This window comes from Vespa velutina, chromosome 8 (genome assembly GCF_912470025.1).
Source record: "Vespa velutina chromosome 8, iVesVel2.1, whole genome shotgun sequence".
Lineage (NCBI taxonomy): Eukaryota > Metazoa > Arthropoda > Insecta > Hymenoptera > Vespidae > Vespa > Vespa velutina.
This window is the reverse complement of record NC_062195.1, coordinates 6,098,144-6,121,100: the sequence shown is the minus strand read 5'-3', so window position 1 is coordinate 6,121,100 and position 22,957 is coordinate 6,098,144. Positions and strand designations below refer to the sequence as shown.

The following is a 22,957-nucleotide window of genomic DNA, read 5'->3' as shown; positions in this document are numbered from 1 at the left end:
ATCGAAGATCGTATCTTGTAAATGTTTATTTATAGTGACCCATTGTTCAACCTATATTCTTTAGCAGCGTGGCATTATTGGATCTCTACAGGGTGATGCATGAGTAATAGAATTATATATTTATATAGATAGGCATATATATAATATATATACAAGTATTATATGTGTATGTATATATATGTATTCTTTGAAATATATATATATATATATAGGTTGATTCTGTAAAACTTGGATTACTTTATCTAAAAATTATATATACGTGAATTAAAAGTAAATATAGTATTTAATATATATTATATACACAGGTTATTAATTTGATGATACTCATTGTAGGAATAGAAAAAATTAATATAATTGCTCGAAGGTAGAAAAAAAAAATTTCGTATATATAACAAATAGTAATAAAAATAGTAAAAGAAAAAAATTCCTATTTTATTTTTATGATTTTATCTTATGACATATACATGATTCACCCTGTATAATATACTTAATGTTAGATTTAATGAGCCGTCTTTTATGTTACATGGATAATTAATTTTATATATAAATTCATTTAACTTTATGTTTTCAGCGGAAAAAAAAAAGAAAAGAAAAAATAGAGTAGAGATAGACAGAGAGAGAATGGAGTGTCGTTCACCTTAATTGCCACGTTCAGTCGACCATATTTAATTGATATCTCTACTCGATAACACTCGTAATGTCGTAATCGATCGAACACAGAAGTGAAGGATCAATTAAGTTCTTTTTTTTTTTTAAAAAGTGAAAAAAAAACAATTAGGGGACACCCGGGTTTGAACCGGGGACCTCTCGATCTGCAGTCGAATGCTCTACCACTGAGCTATATCCCCAGTTGGGAACCACTTCTTTTATAGTTAATATGAGACCATATGTACAACAATACCTGTATATTTATTAATAAATAATACATACATATTTAAACAAATATAATGAATAAATAATTAATATATATATGTATATATATATGTATATATATATATATATATATATATGGAATAAATAATTAAACAAACGCGCACACACACACACACACACACACACACACACTTACATACACATATATATACATATGTATACACACATATATTAATTATTTACTTATTATATTTGTTTAAATATGTATGCGTATATTTATTAAAAGATATACAATGATATCTGTATGAATTTAATAAAATGATGATGATAATGATGATAATAATAGTAATATTGATAATTATATTGAAAAGAGAAAAAAGATAAGAGAATTTCTGAAAATATTTTTAATCTTATTATATAATATTTGCATGAAACGATCATTCGCATCGAGAACATTTGTAATTACATAAAATAAAACGAAAATTGTTTACAAATATTTAACACTTAATTTATAACATTTCTTTAATTATAATACATATATATATATATAATTTGTTCTGAAACTTGGATAACGAATTGGATATATGTTATACTCGTGTAAAAGATTCATTTGTAATTAATGAATTGCGATTAATGATTCCAACATTTTATTTATTTGTTTATTTATTATGCCAATATCAATTATGTAATTTCTCTCTTTTACGTAAAATAACGTTAATTAATGATTTACCTTTCACAAATCTTTTCTGTTCGTGATATAATTTATATCTAGCATCATTAATTTAGAGCAAGAAGGTTAATGCTCTTTGTATCTCTCTCTCTTTCTCTCTCTCTCTCTCTCAATCTCTCTCTCTCTCTCTCTCTCTCTCTCTCTCTCTCTCTCTCTCTCTCTCTCTCTCTCTCTTTGAATAAAAGGATACTAACAGCTTTTCATGAGTATGTGCACACATTATTACGGAAATGGCATATTCTTGTATGTCTCTTAGGATTGTTCAATGAGATATAATTAAACTTATGGACAGTAATAATATTTAAGTCTAGGTCAGATAACGACCCTGAGACTATAGGCTCTTTGTATAAACCACAGAAAGATAGAGAAAGAGAAAGAAAAAGAGATAGAGATAGTGATAAATAGATAGATAGATAGATAAAGATAGAGAGATGAGGAGAGAGAGAGAGAGAGAGAGAGAGAGAGAGAGAGAGAGAGAGAGAGAGAATAGATATATAAAGTTTGCATCTACGTTGGTGTCTGATTTAAATGTTACATTTACATTACAACACGCTATTATTTTCCTAAGTATTATATTTAAAATTCGAAAAATGTTTCAGAGAAATGTTGTAAGTTGTCAAGATTGACACATCGTAGTGATAATTATTTAACTATTGTATATATTATACTATAGATCCTTAGACTTTAGTAAGTTTTCTATTAAGTTGGTAATAATATAGTAATTTGTTTAGTTTCGACGAAGGACATATTTTTTTTTTTTTTTTTTTTCTCTTTGATATTTTTGATAATTTGTTCAACAGAAGAACTAAGACTCGAGGAAATAGGAATCAATAGAAAATGAATGCGTTCTCTATTGGTTCTATGAACTAAAGAAAAAGAGAGAGAGAGAGAGAGAGAGAGAGAAAGTAGGTATATTATACTATGCTTTATTTTGCTTATTATTTAAGATCTTCAGACTTTAATAATTTTTCTATTGAATCATTAATAATATAATCGTTTATTTATTTCGTATAATAGACATTTTCTTTTTTTTTTTTTTTTTTTTTGAATAATTTTTTGAAGAATTTCTTTAACAAAGATAAGATTGGAGCAATCAAGAATTATACATGAACATGAACTAATTCTTTGGAACAAGTTTTTATAAACTAGAGAGAGGAAAAGTCGAAAAAGTTAAATATAGAAAATATTTGCGTTTATACATATGTATATATTACGTATACTGTACTTTATTTCATTCATTATACGCGAATTCTTAGACCATTGTAATTTTTCCATTAATCTGAAAATAATCTGACGAATTAATTAATCATTTTCTATAAAGAAACAAATTTTCTTTCGTTAATTTTTAACGAACGATAAAAAAACAATCAAGAATAAGTATTTCGTTTGTTATAAAACGTGTAACTCTTTCCTTTTTTCTTTTTTTTTTTTTTTTATATCTCGAATTGAAATGTCCTCCATTTTAATGTCACAAAGAAAAAGATGTAATAACACTTTGAATGGAAAATGTTGGAATTACAAAGTTCGCGTGGACCTTTTAACTAAATTTTCTCTGAAAAGCATTCTTATATCCTTGTAGATATCTGAATACTATTTCAGATATAATCCGTAAAATCCTTGAACTAGTTAAAGAAAGTTAATGTCACAGTTACATGGAAGTGATCGTGATAATCAAGTTTCTAAACTTTTAATTTAATCGAACTGAAATCTAATCGATTATACTTTCTCGTTAATCTTTCAATCATTTTTATATCTTTATCAAATCATTTTTATATCTAGTATCGATTGACAATAAAGATATAGATTGATCAATAAATAGACATGAGCTTAAGATTAATAAATAAATAAAGACGTAAAAAATAGAGAGAGAGAGAGAGAGAGAGAGAGAAAAGAAAAATTAAAAACAAATCTTAAACGACGTTTCATTTATCTCTTTCTTTGTGTAAAGGTGTATATATATATATATATATATATATATATATATATATATATATATATAGTATAAGTGTTCATGTCTTACTTTTAGAAGGGATCTATAGATCCATGAAAATGCGTGATAAGACGGCAGTAGTGAACGACTAGTAGTAGCCAGTCAGACTGACGGCACTATACAAACCGCTCTCTTTCCTTTCTCTCTCTCTCTTTGTCTTTTTCTTATTTGTATCTGGTATAAGCTAAACGAGACTTTGCTTTCTCTCTTATACTTATCAATCCCTCACTTGTCTTCTTTTACGAACTTTCCACTATCTATATGCAATATGTATGTACGTGTGTATTTTCTTTTCGTGAATTAACTCGAAGAATTTTTCTTACTTATCACATTTTCTAAATCGAATCTTTATTATTTGTCTCGCGTTCCAGATAATTTTGTTGAGGATCATTTCATTTCGAACTTTGTATTTTTCTTCTTCTTCTTCTTTTTTTTTTTCTTTTTTCTTTTTTCTTTTTTTAGAAATATTTTTTTATTCGATCGAATGTTTTTTTTGTAGAAAATAGAACGAATTTTCGTTGTTTAATTTTAAAATAATTAATTGTTTCTTGCGTTATTTTTTTCTTTCTCTTTCTCTTTTTCTTTCTTTCTTTTTTTTTCTTTTTTTTTTTTTTTTTTTTTTTTTTTTTTTTAATTTTTATCTCATCGAATCTATTTCATTAATGACAAAGGTGCTTGATCGATGAAAGAAATATTCGTACAATCTTCATGAGATCTTTCTTTTCTTTTTTTTTTTTTTTTTTTTTTTTATAATACTTTTCTTTTGAGAAATTGTCGTCTATTAAATTTTTCTTTTAAAATCAATCGTAAGAATTATTAAAGAATCATTCCCTCGTTAGATATTAATACACGACTAGTTGTAAATAGTAATTGTGTGTCATAACATTGATAACATATGTCGTTTCCTTTTGTGAATATTTTTACGATCGTTATAATGAAAAAAAAAAAAAAAAATTATCATCATGTCGATTTTGGCAAAGAACTCACGGCGGAAAAATTATTCGAGGCTTAAAGGTTTTTTTTTTTTTTTTTTTTTATTTTTTTTTTTTCTAGGACGAAATAACGACAAAGCGTGTGCCATTTTCTCTTGACAATATCGTTATCTCATATGGAAGTTATTGCTGACGCCAAGAATAGAATTTACGTTGTGACGCCCGTTAAAAGAAAAGAAAAATGTTTTTTATTCGTGGAAAAAATTTTTTTTTGAATAAATGAAAAAAGAAAAATGAAAAAAGAAAAAAAAGAAAAATATACAAAAAAAAAAATAAATCTTGTTCACCGCAGAGAGAGAGAGAGAGAGAGAGAGAGAGAGAGAGAGAGAGAGAGAGAGAGAGAAAATAGAAAATTTATTTATAAAATTCTTTTTAATATTTATAATTTTTTGTTTCTATTTCTTTTTTTGCTTTTCCTACTTTTATTTATTTCTTTTTTTTTCTTTCCCTTTTTTTATTTATTTCTTTTTTTTCTTTTTCATGAAAAGAATAACCTAAGAAGATCGAGAAAATATACGTATATCTACATCGTCGTAAAGACACGATGCTCTTCGAATCAAAAACGTAGACGAATTTATGTCGCGAATAAGTTATATATTCGGGCTCGTATATACGTATGTACAGTGTGTCCCAAAATAAGTAAGATATATTGTAGATGTAACTTCGGGACATTTAAAATTAAAAAAAAGAAAATATATATATATATATATATTTATAAACATATAAATATACATAACATTTTACTTCGTTTTACGTTTCATAGTGAATGTTCTATCGCAATAATTCTTCACTTTTATTTATTCGATTAACATTTTAATTAATTGATGATATGTATTATATTAAATAAGTGATCATTATATATGAATACTTTGATCAGTATAAATAAATAAGTGTTAGGATTGTATCACTTATCTTGCGCACTGATATTTTATTATAAATATTATTTATATAAAATGTTGATCAAACGTTTAAAAGTAATAAATGGATAAATAAGAATCATAATTCTTTCGTTGGATGAATGAAGCTCAATAAAATGAAAGAAGATAGTCATTGGTAAAAAGTTCGCAGTTTTATAATAAGTTGCGTGAAGGTCATTTCAAACGTTTATTATGATAATGAATGAATAGAATTTGTTCAGAATCAAATTCGTTATAATTCGAATAACTTATTTACATATATTTTTGTTTTTTTTATTGTTTCGATATACCGAAAATCAACTCTAGAATATTTCCTACTTATTTTGGAACACCCTGTATATATTCTTCCATACATACGTAACTGTAAGAAAGAGCTTGCTAAAAAAACAAAAAAAAAAAAAAAGGGGATACGTAACTTTCAAGCCAAGACGCCAGCATAAGGGATGCTGAATTTGGCACGATCGAAGTATATTTTGAAGTTACGCGAAAGTTTGTTCGAAGCTATTGTATTGAAGTCGATAAGCAATATTAAAAGGAAATATTTTCAATACAATTTATATCTTAATTAAATAATATAATATATAATTATTATATGAGGATTATATATAGTATAATAATTTCTATACAATTTCAATATTATATAAGTTTATTTAATATTATATAAAATTCTTCCTTTTTTGATTGAAATAAATTTCATAGATTTAATAAAGATTATATATATATATATATTTTTTTTTTTATATAATGTATATAATATTTATATAGATCTTTGTGAAAATTAAAAAAAATGAATATGTTACAAGATTTTTTTTTTTTTTTTTTTTTTTTATTGAAACAAAACATTATTTTGAACTTTATGAATATCATCAACGTGTTTATATATTTATCTATGTGTGTATATACATATATAAATTTGTTACATTTTGATTGCATTTATTAATAAGGAGTTTATATAACAAGCGAAAGTTATACATAATGTATACGTACATGCATGCTTGTATCAGACATATCGAACATCATCTTTCGATAACTTCCGAAAATAAAACGGGAACGTTTGAAGGAGCAAAGGTTATCGTTTTTCGCGGTTTCTTCGATCATTCAATTTCATCGTTAGTGTGTAAAGCTTTGGAAGAGCTTTTTACCTTCACTCAACCGTAATTACATCAAAAGAAAATTAATTTTGGACTGTGATATTAGTTGGATTCAAAAAAAAAAAAAAAAAAAGGAGAGAAGAAAAAATTCACTATAAAAATTTTCTCGTTTTTCTTTCTCTTTCCTTTTTTTTTTTTTTAATTATTATTATTATCAACGACAAATAAAAAATAAACTGAGATTTTTACATACTTTTTCTTTCTGGTCTTCATTCGCATAGAAGAAAATTATTTGTCACCCTGATGTGAGTTCATTTAAAGAAAAAAAGAAAAAAAGAAAAAAAAAAAGATAAATTTTCATCAATGGAAAATTAAATTTTCCTTTTGTTATTAATATATTAAGAAAAGAATTAATACGAAAAATAGATTTAAATAGTTTAAACAATAAATATATTTCAATCAAATATATTTACGAATTAGATAGTAATTAGAAGATATCAAAACACGTTGAATCATAAAATTAATTCAGATATTATTAAATAGATAGATAAATAGAGATATAGATTGATTTAGAATCTATAGAATATAGATCAAACGTAAGTAGAATAACAATGAGAAGCAGATGAAGCTGAATTACAAAGTGAAATACGAGAATAAAATTTCTAGCTGATGTTTTGGGCCAAACAGGCGCCAATAGGACTACGATTGTGAATCTTCCATGAAAATCAATATTATCACATTTTCCGACTCAAACAATGCAATAATTCATTTAATCATTCAACAGGATGCAAAAAATTAAAAAAAAAAAAAAAGAAAAAAAAATAAGAAACGAAAAATAAGAAAACAAAAAAAAGGATTTTTATTCAAACTGAAATATTTATTGCAATACATATGCGTTCGAAAGTACAATAAAATAATTTAAGCAATCGTTATCGATGAGATGATAAAAGAAATTTTTCTGAACAATTATTTGTTATAAGAACACCTCAGAACTTGTTCAGTTTTATTTGAAATTTAATGGATAATAACATAATCCATCTAATTGTTATCAACAGGAAATAAAGAAAATTTAATAAGATGAGAAAAAAAATTTTCTAATCGTTGACACAAATTTATATAACGCTATAACCCTTCTAATAACAGGAAAACATTATTAAAAAGATTTACGAAGTTTTAATCATTCATGTCCTTGTTATAATAGTATAATCTCGGAGATATATATATATATACATATATGTATGTATATATATATATATATATATATATATATATATATATATATATATAATATATTATCCATGCATGCATATGTTTGTTTTGATACATCGACAATGTATAATTACTATCGTGTAATAATTACCTTCGTGCTTTGTTTCGTGCTAAGTGGTAGCAGTAATACTGTCATCTGTGACACAAAGGTCATGGTTAAGAAATAGAGAGAGAAAGAAAGAGAGAGAGAGATACATATATACAGATAGAATATAATGGGAAGCAAGAACTTACAATTTATTACATTTACGTAATAATCACCGAGTGTTCAAGGCACAATACTTAATCGTTCATTATCTTTTTATTTTTCTTTTTTATTTATAAATGATAGTACAAGGACATAATGTTTTAATAAGTATGTACATATATAAGTATGTATGTATCTATATACATATACATATACATATACATATATATATATATTTTTTTTCTTTTTTTTATATTCTTTTTTTTTCTATGAATTGAATTTCTATGAATTGCATTCTAAATAAAAAAAAAAAAAATATTAGAGTATGGTAGTTTGTAAGGTATTTTAAAAAGAAAAAAAGAAGTGACCAAGGATTCACATTAGTGTAACAATGCTATATATAGTTATTTTGATTAAAATTAGAAAAAAATAGAAAGAAATTAGAGGAAATTAAAGGAAAAAGATGAATTGTTCAACTACATACTTACGATTATATTTTTTTTCTCAAGTGCATATGCACATACATGATTGCATATATATATATATATTATAGATATACATATATATGTATATATATTGTATCTAGAAGTTAAATTTGCGTGTTCGGAAAGATTAAAGGTATACCAGCACCTAACACTTCACCTTCCCCCTCCCTTTTTTCCTTATATTCTGTAGCTTTGACTCCTGGAGTCCTTCTAAACGAGCTCGTTTCCGGATACGATCCTTCGTTGTAGGGTGAAACGTGCCATGTCGTGGCTTGTTTTCCAAAGTTCAAGTCTCGAAGTAACATTTAGCTTAGCATAAATGTCGTCGTTCGTGTGTAGGCGTTCGATTAATCGTCTTCTGTACTTTCTCACGACGGTACTTTATGTCTTTACTATTACTTGTAACTTGTAACTTGTATAATGAAGTAGTATAATGTAAAAATTTATATATATATATATATATATATTTTTTTTTTTCTTTCTGTAAATCTCATTTTCATATTTCTCATGTCACAAGTTTTTAAAAATTGTGTACAATTTTTTCTTAACGTCATATTATTATTATTATTATTTCACTTTTTTTTTTTTACTAATCATTAAAGAATTAATTTATGTTAATTTCGAGTATTATTGCTTTTTATTGATCTCTTTTTTCCGTTTTATTTTTTCTCTTGTCCATTATCTTCAACAAGCAAAGAAAACAAAGATTATATAATATCTATCAATGTTCATACAGTATATAATTATTTTTCTTTTTCTTTATTTTATTTTATTTTCTTTATTTTATTTTTAATATTCCTTTATATATTTACATTATATATTATTGCATTGAATTTATATAACAATTTTCCTACCGTTTTCACATAATCTTACTTCGTGAACTTATATGTCATCATCGAGCTATAACGATAACATATCGAGCAGATATTCTTTTTTTTTTTTTTTTTTTTATTGATATCTACATAATTTTTCCTTATTCGTACTGTAATAATATACAGACTTGAAATATATGGTGATGAAAGTATTGAATACAAAATTTCAAGTAAAAGAGAAATAAAAAGTATTAATAGTTCCGATTCGAACGAAGAATCAATATTATTCGCTGAACGTCTTGACGATTCGTTTAAATATCATTGATAAAAATATTGAATAATTCCATAATTTCTTATCGGAGAAGAAAGAAAATACCATTGATATGAAATAAATTTCTTGAAAAAACTGTATCATATAGAAATAATCGAAAATATTATAAATAATATAACTGGATTATTTTATTATTATCAATATAACAAAATTAGAAATTATATTGTTAATAATATTAATGTATATATATATATAATATATATATATATTTTTTTTTTCTTGCATAAAGCTTATAGAAGGAATATACTATTAAATAGACAAGATCATGACGTCTTACCAAACGGCTCGAATTGGCATTCTTCCAAAGTGATATATTATCAATGGTATTCCTTCTTAGAGTCTTACGAATTACCCCTTTTTAGATAACACCACTACGCCACGCTATCTTGCTCTTGGCAATTAGGAAATCCGATTTTCGTGACTTTGATCCTATCGTCTGTTCTACTCGACTCACGATATCACCATTTTTTTTTCACTTTAATTCCACTTAAGGAATGAGCTACGAAAATTCGTTTCAAATCTACATATTTTCAATGTCGGCCATCTTTTTTCTTTATCGTTCCGCCATATTATTTTACCACAGTATTATATATAAGTTAGGAAGAAATATACTGGCATGTGATATTATGTTTTGAATAAATTATAATTACAAGGTTAAAGAAAAAAAAAAAAAAAGAAAGATTAAACGTTATCAAAGATTAACAGAAAAGAAAAAGAACGAAAAAAAATCATCTTGTTTCTCTTAGATTCATCGAGATTATTATTATTATTACTCTTTTGTAATTTAATTTTCTTATTTATCGAAGAATATAAACAATGCTATATAACGTAAAACTATTAAACAATTATTCTTTAATTAATAAATGAATTAACAATTTATTTATTAATTTTGTAATATTTAATTGAAAAGAAAATGATCTTTACTTATTTCTCTCAATGTTGTATCTTATTAAAAGTCCACACGCACATATATTTAATTCTTTAGACACATATATTGTTCTGTATATGTGTGTATATATATATATATATATATATATATATATATATATATATGTATGTAACATTTACGTAGCTAGGTATGTTCTTTTATCATGTCTTGATCGACATTATTAATTGTAACATTAACACATTAACATGTAACAGGTTAATCGATAACATTATATATATATCGATTTTTCGTCATTATTATATTTCTTCGATTCATTGATAAATCATTCTACAAATCCCGGAGTAAATATAGATTAAAGTCTTTAAAATTATGTTTATTTATTCATAAATATCGAATAATTCATTTACGTATATTTTATCTATCTCTCTCTCTCTCTCTCTCTCTCTCTCTATATATATATATATATATATATATATATATATATATATATATATTATTTTTACAAAGAATATTATTCAAAATGAATGTACAAACTTTTAGCTTGGATCGTAGTAATCAATGAAAATGAAAATGACGAATCAAAGATAACTTTTCAATATGCGTTGAAATAATGAATATAATTTTATCTTTTTATTTTTTGCATTTCATTTATTAGAAATGATTTCCATGTTCTTAAAATTTCATCTTCAAAATGAGGATAAATAATTTTCACAATAATTTTCATAATAATTTTCACAATAATTTCAAACCTACTTTATAAGTAGAATAATAAATAATTTTTCAAATAAATTTCGTCATATTTTTATCTAACATTTCGTTTTACTTCGTAACGAAAAAAGAAAATCAGTTAATTTTTCTTTTTTGTTTGTTTATTGTTTTCATAAAATTTGTCGAATAACCTGTTACGTAAGATTAGATTTCCATCAATCTTATAAGAATTCTTCGAGTCGTTCAAGCGCGAAGATGTTAGCTTATCCGTAGTTCGAAGTCCGTATATCAAAGTCTGATCGTTGGTAAAAGTGTTAGCATTTTTTCTAGCAAACGGTAAGAAAGAAGAGATAGATAGATAGATAGATACAGATAGATAAAGAGAGAGAGAGAGAGAGAGGAGAGAGAGAGAGAGAGACGAGAGAGATTGGAAGAGGGCGGAAGGGAGGATAAAAGAGAGGTAAGGAGGTAGAGAGGAGAGTTTGTACGAGAAACCCATGTTAGTTCGTTCGATGGAGACTACCGAGTTAGAAATATTGCTAGAGCTTTTCGAATCTTGATTTATGATCTTACGTTTCATCGTCGAATTGGTCTTTGCCATTTTATCAACGTGTTATGTTAGTCCTCAGAGAAAGGAAACTTTGAAGGAAAAAAATGCTGACTCGAATGCTTCCAAACGTACAATCATTTTCTCTGTTTCGTTTAACTTCGATTTAATTTGTTCTTATTTTTTTTTCTTTTTTCTTTTTTTTTTTTTTTTTTTTTTTTTTTATTAACTTCACTAAGAAAAAAAGACAAATTTTTTATAAACAACGAGTTACGTGTAACAACCATTTGCAATATAATTATTTGTTTAATTCGTTCATAACTAATTTTGTTTTACTTTCTTTCTGATTTTTTTAATACCTTACATGTGAATTGATATCTACGTAATTTAATTTCATTGCAAATAAATACGATTTTATTATAAAATCGGGTTATCATTTTGTTGCGTTCAATATTAAAATGGAGTTTTTTCGAAGGAGGGAGAGAGAGAGAGAGAGAGAGAGAGAGATAGATAGTAAAAGAAAAAAAGAGAGAGATAGTAAAAGAAAGAGAGAGAGAGAGAGAGAGAGAGAGAGAGAGAGAGAGAGAGAGAGGGGAATAGTTTAACTCGATTCGTAAGCAAAATATTTCTTTCTGTTATCAAACTTCCTGTCTGGTGTCGCTTACTGCATAACATTGCAATAATATATCACGCAAAATATAAACCAATCTGGGAGCTATGAATCTTACTTATTAATGTTTTTCTCTCTCTCGCTTTCCCTTTTTTTTTTCTTTTTTTCTCTTTTGTATGATAAAATTCATATTTGCGACTATTGAAAATGTGTATACGTATATCATAATATTCTATAAACAAATTTTTCATTTCTTTTTTTATTGTAATGTAAAACTTAAGTTTAAGTATAAGTATTATTGATACTTACATATATATATATATATATATATAGATGATTCTAATACGAAGTGATTATTAATTCTCTGCTGAATTAATGAAATAAGACGGAGATATATGAACGTTACGAATGCTTAAATTGTATTTAGTATTTTATTACTATTATTATTATAATTATTATTTATTATTATTATTATTATTATTATTATTATTATTTATTATTATTATTGATATCGTTATATTTATTATTCATGAAATTATTTGACGATTAATTTTCGATATAATTTTAAATTAAAAATAATTCTCCAATTTGACTTGATAATATGGCAGGCGCTTTTTTCTTTCTTTTTCTTTTTTTTTTTTTTTTTTTTTTTTTTTTTTTTTTTTAATTTCTGTAATAGACCATAAAAATTTTTGAAGTGTGTACTTCATTACAAAGGTATCATTCGAACGTAATAATTGATGTACAGAAAAAATAGGAAATGTGTATGGGTATTAAAAGAAAAATTTTTATCGCGATCAGATGACATTTCGATATAGCTTCGATGTTCGATCGTTTAAAGGTCGACATTCTCTTGGGAATTGGAAATTCGAGGAAAAGCCTTTGAAATACGAGTTATAGCTTGTATATATATACATGTATATTATGTATATGTGTATATATATATATATATATGCTCGAGTTATATTTCTAAAAGGTGTTTTAAGGTATGTATTATATATGTTTTCGATCATGGTCCCTTGTTTTCTTTTGAACATTGTTGACCTGTAAAACACTTGAACAAGTATATATGCTATTAACAAAAAAAAAGAAAAAAAATCAGAAGAATAAAAAAAGGCACAAAAATTTTAACTAATTGTTTTACAATATTTTATTTCGTTACAGCCTCAACACAAAGGAATGTACATTCTCGAATATGTCTGCAAGCAACTCAACATTTTGGAAACGGACTATTTCGGACTTCGTTACGTTGATCATTGTAGACAAAGAGTGAGTATTATTTATATATATAATAAACATATGTTAATATTATGAGAAAATTATATCGAATTATATATAATAGCTTCGAGAGTATTAGAATTAGAAATTACGTTAAATGAAATTACGTTCTCGTTGTTTCGAAAGATTCTACAAAATGAATAAAAACCATGAAATGATTTGAAAACCTTTTTTGATTTGTTAAATCTCTATGAGATAATAATTTTTGTCATGTTTAAAATAATAATTATAAAATAATAGTATGTGCGTTTAATTTTAACGTTTAACATTTTTTATAAGGATATTAAATATCACTTTTATGGCGAGAAAATGAAATAAAATTGAAAAGTACGGATATGTACATGTAAGTATATTACTTAAAAAAGAAAAAAAAAAAAAAAAAGAAAAAATAGTTACATAAAAGTAATATAGCGTTAATGATGATTAATTTATTTGTAAATGATTGCATGTAAAATGAAAAAGACTTGACAAATGTTCGAACAATGAATTAACGGCCGAACTTTTCGTCTTGTACTTCGTTCGTCGATCAATTTTTATTGTATTTATTTGATTTATTTTTTTAACTTTTATCCTTCTTTTGATTTTTTCTTTTTTTTTCGAATAGCTTTGCAAAATCTATAATAGGAATTAAGTAACTAATTATATAAAGAATTAATTAAATTATTCTCACGATTTCTAGTCGATCTCTTCAAAAAATTAATTTATTGTTGTCTAAATAATAAATAAATAAATTTTGTACTATCATTTTCGTATTAATACATTCGATATAATAATATCTGTTTTCAAATAAATGAGGCATTAAAATAAATATATTTTATTTCATTTCATTCTTATTTCATTTTATTTTATTTTAAATAAAATGTTTTATAAGTTGATGAATTTTTTAATACTTTTTCTTTTTTTTTTATATTGATTTTTAATTAGCTTATAAATAAAAGAATGGTTATATTAAATATTTTTGTGATTATTAGATCTTACCGAATATATAGGTACATAAGCACAGCATGGACTTTAAAAATAAACCAAATTAATTTATGAATCATTAATGAAGAATAAACACGGAAGGAGAGGGAGAGAGAGAGAGAGAGAGAGAGAGAGAGAGAGAGAGAGAGAGAGAAAGAGAAAAAGAGGGAAGAATTGTAGGTAACGCAATTTCGTTTATTAAGTAAATCTATAAAAAAGTCAAACCGATTCAAACGATTTTCAATTTTCTGCTAATGAAAAGCATGTTTCACGATTGATTCACGGTGCAAAAAGTAATTTCAATTCAATTATTCCCTATTGGCACATATGGTCCGCTTTACAAAATTGTTTTCAGAATTATGCTTTAGTATTTTTTGTAATGTAATTCGAATTAATTGAGTCAATGATTAAAATAGGATTTAAATATATTAGAATTGCATACGCAACGTTTGATTCGATTGACAAGTTGTAAAAAAAAAAAAAAAAAAAAACAAAAAAATGGAAAATAAAAGAAACAGAGAGAAAAATCTTTAAATAAAAAATCATATAATTCTCGTAATATAAAACTATCATGCGCGTAATAAATATAAGTAACGAATGATATCTCTGACAATAACAACAACAACAAAAACAACAACAACAACAACAACAACAACAACAACAACAACAACAACAACAACAACAACAACAACAATAATAATAATAATAATAAAATAATAATAATAATAAAATAATAATAATAATAATAATAATAATAATAATAATAATAATAATAAAAAAGAAGAAAAAAATAGATTGTATTATTTCAAAGAAGTCGTGCAGAAAAAAGAAGAAAAAAAATAGAAACGCATTAGGTCGAATTCGATAAAAAATAGTTTTTGAGAAAACGAAAAAGTTAATAATTTTTGTTATAAATTTATTATCAATTGGAAATTGTTCTATCGACATATGAAAGAGAATTATTCTTAATTTTTTTAGTACGTTAAATATATAGAGAAATTCGCAAGAGAGAGAGAGAGAGAGAGAGAAAGTGAGAGTGACAGAGAGGAAAGGAAAGAGATTTAATACAATAGTTTTAACTTGTAACATTTCGAGTGAAAATAATCTTAAAATTAATTATTCGAATTCTTATTATTCGATACTTAATTTCCTTAGGAATTCTAACACCAGAGTATTCTAACACCAGGTGACGTTCCAATTTAAATATCTTATCCGTTTAAAGATAAAAAAGAGATAGATATAGGTATAGATAAGGCAAGCAAGAGAAAGAAAGATAGATAAGTGGACTAAGCATGTACGAACAAAAATATATATATATATATATATATATATATATATATAGAGAGAGAGAGAGAGAGAGAGAGAGTGAGGATATTTTTTTTATTTTTTTCATCTCTATAATCATTAAATCCGTGTCGCCGAAACTCTATCGTAATCGTTATTCTTAGGTCATCGATGTAATTCTGGTATTGTTTAAAAATAGAAACCATAGAGGTAGGGAGCCTTGACGAAATATCGTTCTATTCATCGCATTACATATATCTGTGGACGTTTATTTACCAATACAATATGAATCACGAAAAACAGAACACCAAAATATCTTCGTTGATTTATGTGAATACTGAAAGTGAGAATAACATTGGGATTGAATTTCAAAGAAGTATGTTTTCTTTGTATGTATATATTATATTTATGAATCAATCTATGTAAATGAATTCATAATTTTACATCATTGATCATTGATCATCCTTTAATTTCTTAATTATTATTGCAAGTAAATAAGGAAAGTATAAAAAAAATTAATAATAGTTTACATAGAAAAATCTAATATAAATAATTCTAAACATCTGACAAAATCAATTTATTTTTTAATAGTTTCTTACATGCACATTTATATGTATATATATATATATATATATATATATATATATATATATATATATATATATATATATATATATATTATCTAGAGAGAGAGAGAGAGAGATTGACATAAATAAATATTTTTATTCTTTCACTTAATTAATTTATCAAAACGTATTTAAAATTATTCCAAAACTTGTTGAATCATTAAAGAATTAATTTAAAATATTTATTCAAAGAGCGAAACCCTGGAAAAATTTTTCATTATGCTACTATATTATTCTAGCTTGCGTAAACTCATTTCGTAGTAATATTTATATGACTATTCGTGAAGAAGTTGTTTGAAGTTGTAGCTAGTACGAAGCTTCTGATATAATTTTCTATACGTACGTAACTACCTATGTATGCAGGTACATATGTACATACATACAGAAGTGCGCTATAGAAAATTTGAATGTTTTTGTAACTTGAGAAAACTCGAAGTAAGATATTTTTGTATGTTTTATATTTTTCTTTCCTTCCTCTTCTTTTTTTTTTTTTTCTTTTTTCCTTTGGTTCACTCTACACATATTTATATACAAAATTATTTACATTAATAGAAATTGATAGTCATTGGCAGCTTTCCATTAAAATATATTTATATACACGTATATATTTGAATATACAGAGTGAATGTAAATAATAGAGAAATAAAGAATTATAAACGAAACGTATATATGTGCATTTATATAATATATGATATTATTCAATAATTTATTAAATATATATTCGATTATTTAGTTATATATATATATATATATATATTAATATTAATAATTAATTAATCAATACGAGACAATGTATAACTAAAATAATAATAAAATAAGATACATTAATTAATTAATAAATGATAAAAGGAATTGGTTGATAGGAGTGAAATTGATGAATGAACTTTTATATGGATTGCCGTTTTATACAAGCTATATAATTAAATTTATAAATAATTAAGAATGTATTTTTTATATATTTGTTTGTTTTAATGTCATTAATTATCTAAGTATTAAACATGTCATAAAGAAACTGTATTATCTAATATTAAAAAAAAAAAAAATATATATATATATATATATCTTGCTATTTTGATTAATATAATTAAATAATTCAATTTGCATTTTCTCTCTCTCTCTCTCTCTCTCTCTCTCTCTCTTTGTATCAATTATCAATTACCTACTTATTGTAATGTTATTAATTATTTAATTAGTAAATATGTGAGACGATTAATAAAAGAAACAACTAAAAATAAATAAATAAATAAATAAATAAATAAATAAATAAATAATGAGAAATATAAAAATGATAGGTAAATTTTGATGAAGAATCACATTTTTCCCTCAAATTCACAGCCCGCAATTTTCGTTTCGTTTTGTAAAAAGAAAGAAAAAAGAAAAGAAAGAAAAGGAAGGGAAAAAGAAATAGTAAAGGAAGATTGAGAAGTAGAGATCGGAAGATGAATGGCGTGCTTTACACTTGTGGGCCAGGGTCCCTTGAAATTTTGATGTGCGGTCAGTATGCATCTAGTAACTTCATACGCTCGAAACGCTCGAGGGTTCTCAAAAAGAAAAATCTTGCAAAGACGATGATGATGACGACGACGTAGACGTGAAAAAAACGAGAGAAGTCTGCCATCTTCTTCTCCTTTCCTATCTGTGTATCTTATTTCCATTCTGAATAAAAAAAAAAAACTGCTTTGCGATTAGACCGAAGCTTAGAAGTCACTCTAAAATTTAATTAATAGCTGTAATATTAAAACGTGGTATTTCACCTTGGTCTGTTATTTTTTCTAATCTTCTGAATTATAATCTTTTGTTATTTCGATTTTTTTTGTAGATTTCAAAGTAGCATTGATTTAAAGTAATTGAAAAATAAGAAAAAATAGAAAAGAGATGGAAGGAGAAAGAATTTTTTAAATAAACCTATGTATTTTTATCATTATTTGTCTTGTAACAATTTAAATGATAGAAAATAGAGAAAAATAGTGTTCGCAAATATAAAAGAAAAAAAAAAAAGAAAGAAAAACAAATGTTTGCTGGTTTTTCTTCTTTTTCTTTTTTTTTCTTTCTTTTTTTTTTTAGACAAAATCACGAATCTTTAAAATTTTCATTATTTACTAGTCTCACGATGTATAAGACAATACGTATAATGAATGAAAAATATTCATAGTATATATAATATTTAAAGATTTAATAATAAGATTAAAAAGCCTTGTTATATTACAAAGCGATTTTCATGAATGAATTAATATATGTTATTAATTTTCATGCATGATATATTTTATATTTTATCAAGAAAAAACAAAAAAGAATGAAAATACTTTTTGAATGAATAATAATTTAAAAAGGAAAAAGAAAAAAAAATGAAAAATCTGAAACAAATATAAAACATGATGAAGATATTTTCATGCACACGCATACACGCAAACACACATCAACATATGTTAAAATAATAGTAATAAGTATTACGTAGGTACATCACCAAAGAAAAATAAAAGAGGAATGCTAAATCTACAATTAAATTTTTAAATATTTGTTGGATAATATTGATTGGATATGTGAATGAATAAAACAAAAAATGCAGAATGACCTTAGCTAGTCTACGCAATTGTAGAGTGTCGTTTTAATAATTTCTAACAACGAAAGAATACTATATGTCCCACCAATGATATACTATTGAAATTTAGGGTTAAATGCCAATGCAAAGAATTGAATTAATTATCAATAATTTATTCGGCTAGTACGAAACCGTGTCTTTAACTCTTTAAATTTACCTTGAACTTGAAATGATCGAATCGTTTCAATACAATCGATTTATGACTCCACATTTTTAGTTCTTAGTTCTTCTTTATTTATTTTCTTTTACTTTGCGAATAATTATAAATGTCGACCTGTAGGTATTTCTTGTTAATTATTTTTTTGTCGTTTGAATTTCTTTTTTCTTCTTCTTTTTTGTTGTTTTCGTTTACCACTTATTAAATTTATAAATTTCCTAATTGAGCCGTTTATTTTAAAAGTGGCCTAACTCCATTTGTCAATCTTTTCCGGTTGCTATAATTACATGTACAACTTTATCTTATTTATCAGTAAAGCATTTCATATTGCTTATATTCCGAGCAAATACGATAATTTTTGACACATAAGTTTTTAGAGCTAGTTCAATAATTTAACCATTTATTTTGAAAGTAATCGAACTCCATTTATACTTAAATCTTATGTAATACTTAAAGCTTATCTAATTGCGGTGATTCCCATGGTAGTAGAAAATTGTACATATAGTGAAAGTTCTTGACTACAGACTATGTTTCTATTGAGTATATGATTACTGACTATAAATGATCATACTGACTACAAACGATTATAAATGACTACACTGACTATAAATGGCTATAAAGACTATAAAAAATATAAATGACTATAAGGACTGTAAGGACTATAAAGACACGGGTATAGGTATACACTATATGCCCGCCCCTACCAGATTATCCACACCCCCTTCTAGATTAGCCCCGCCCTCTAGGTTAATTGGCTCCGCCTCCTACTAGTTTAGCCCCGCCCCCTTGCTGTTAGGCCCCGCCTTTTGTTAGGTTAGCCCCGCCCTCTGGGTTAATTGGCTCCGCCTCCTACTAGTTTAGCCCCGCCCCCTTCCTGTTAGGCCCCGCCCCTTGTTGTTAGGCCCCGCCTTTTGTTAGGTTAGCCCCGCCCTCTGGGTTAATTGGCTCCGCCTCCTACTAGTTTAGCCCCGCCCCTTGTTGTTAGGCCCCGCCTTTTGGTAGGTTAGCCCCGCCCTCTGGGTTAATTGGCTCCGCCCCCTACTAGTTTAGCCCCGCCTCCGGGTGTTAGGCCCCACCTTCTGCTAGATTAGCCCCGCCCTCTGGGGTAATTGGCTCCGCCTCCTACTGGTTTAGCCCCGCCCCCTGGTTGTTAGGCCCCGCCTTTTGCTAGATTAGCCCCGCCCTCTAGGTTAATCTGCACCGCCTCCTACTAGTTTAGCCCCGCCCCCTGGGTATTAGGCCCCACCTTTTGCTAGATTGCTGCGCCCCCTACTAGTTGAGCTCCTCCCACTACTTGTTTAGTCTCGCCCCCTGGTTATTAGGCCCCGCCTTTTTCTAGATTAGCACCGCCCTCTAGGTTAATTTGCCCCGCCTCCTACTAGTTTAGCCCCGCTCCCTTGGTATTAGGCCCCGCCTTTTGCTACACAAAATCTAGATGAGTAGTAAATTGTTTTGTAATAAATTTTTGTTCGTAATTTTATACGTTATGTAGTTAAAAAATGTTTTGAATCGTATAAATTATGTTTTCGAAGTGTTTTAAAGATATGTAAAATAAATTGAGTATTGTTTTTTTCAATTTGAAGCATCTTAAATTATGTTGAATGGACTTGGGCTCCTTCAAATTTTATAATGAATCTGATTGTTAATTTTGAAAGTGGCCTAACTCCATTCTTGATAAGAAAACGCATATTATTCACTTAATAATTGCCACTATTTTAATATGAACTATAAATTTAATAACCTTAGGTACACTTATGTAGTATAACTCATTAGTATCCTATACGTATATTTTTAAATTCATTGAAACGCAAACCTTTAAATATTTCGATTTGAAGATAAATGGAGTTAGGCCACTTTCAAAATAAACGGTACAATTGTTCGTTCAGTACTTTTCTTTCTCATTGTGCTCGTAAATACAAGCAATAAACGGTAAATAAGAAAATGAGTCTTCTTTTTTAATGAGGTGGAAAAAAAAAAGAAAAAGAGAAAAAGAATAAATAAATAAAACTTGTGAAAAAGTCAGTGGAATTGATGAGACATATAAACATACGAGTACAACAAATAAACGAATAGATAGGTAGAAAAAAAAATATTAAAATTTTTTTAAATTGAACTTTTGATTGGAATGCATAGTATAAAAAGACAGAAAAAAATGGATAATGGAAAATGGAAAATAAAAATAAATATTTACGATAAATATTCTTGATTTAATTCGTAAAATATCGATATAATTCATATGCATACACACACATACATAAAGTGTCAGTATAGTCTATCACATTTTCTTAGAATTTTCTCGGAAAGGGAACGATGAATCCAATTCAGATATTCATACTAGCGCGCTACTTCGCTGATAATTAATTGCTACGTCCTACTAATTGCAAAGCTCCTTATCTCTTCTTCGAAAGAGGATGTCGGTTCGTTAGTAGACGTTACTTGAAATTCAATCGTCGAGAGAGAAAATAAAAAAGAGAATATTTATTATTTAAGACAATGATCTTTCACTATGGTTTCTCATTTTAGTATTATTATATTAATTTTTTTAATCGGTTCTCCAATAATTATTATTAATATAAATAATAATAATAATTTTAAAGAATTATTTTCGTTTATTTATTTAAATTATTATCACAATACAATTGTATATTGTATTTTATTTTTTGTATATAGTTCAATTGAATAATTATTAATATCATTAATTATCATTTCATTCTGTTGGAACGCTAATTAATAATTATTTTTATTAATTATTAATACTAATGTTCTATATGGTTATATAATTAATACAATATTTTTTATATATCACATTTCATTGATTAGTGTTATCAACTTACAATTATATATATATATATATATATATATATATGTAAAATAAAGTAAAATTAAAAAAAAAAGAAACTGAAATTATTAATACCAATGGATAATGATTAAATAAGAACAGATTAGTTATTCGATTTATATGGAAACATATAAAATATGACGATGTGAAAAGAAGTTGGAAAAAGTAGTAAAAATTTCGAGAAGAACGAATAATCGAAAGGAACGAAGTTCATGTTGGTTGGAAAAGTTTTCATGATTTGACGATCGCTAAATCGTGCTTCGTTACTTTTCATGCAGGAGCCCTCTTCTTTCGAGTCGATTCATAATAATCCTTAAAGATTCCTTAAGAGTTAGAACACACGTACATACACACATAGTGTCTCATAGAGTCAAGAAAGTTTTATCATTTGTGGTACTTGTATCCAAGAGGAGGAAAAACTCTTCTTACCTTCTCTCTTTTATCTCTCTCTCTCTCTCTCTCTCTCTCTCTTTTTCTCTCTTTCGTTAGTCTGTTCAAGAGTACGCTGTAAGACTCGGAAAAAAATCAATATTGTCAGCCTAGACATCCGCAGACGTTCGTCACCTTCTTAAAGATTAATCTCACTGCACTCTTGATACGTGTACTGGATCACATCCTCTCTCTCTCTCTCTCTCTCTCCCTTTCTCTTTCTCTCTCTCTCTCTCTCCCTCTCCCTCTCTCTTTCCCTCTCACTCTCTCTCTCCCTCTTCCTCTCTCTTCCTCTCTCTCTCTCTCTTTCTCTTTCTCTCTCTCTCTCTCTCTCTCTCTCTCTCTCTTTCT

At 26.2% G+C, this 22,957-nt stretch overlaps 1 protein-coding gene and 1 non-coding gene across 5 annotated transcripts in view; one reads left to right on the top strand and one right to left on the bottom strand.

Moving 5' to 3' along the window:
• The window catches only part of LOC124951105 (A-agglutinin anchorage subunit), an 86,611-nt gene that overhangs the window by 16,819 nt on the left and 46,835 nt on the right, over positions 1–22,957 (top strand). For 3 of the 4 annotated variants that reach the window (XM_047498909.1, XM_047498910.1, XM_047498911.1), the window contains exon 2: positions 13,596–13,700. In XM_047498909.1, coding sequence (XP_047354865.1) covers positions 13,596–13,700 — 105 coding nt within the window. Of the gene's footprint in view, positions 1–13,595; positions 13,701–22,957 lie in introns of those variants that run through there. The other variant, XM_047498912.1, reaches the window with a different exon arrangement.
• On the bottom strand, positions 777–848 carry Trnac-gca. The gene has a single exon. It is a non-coding gene; the product is annotated as a tRNA-Cys (tRNA).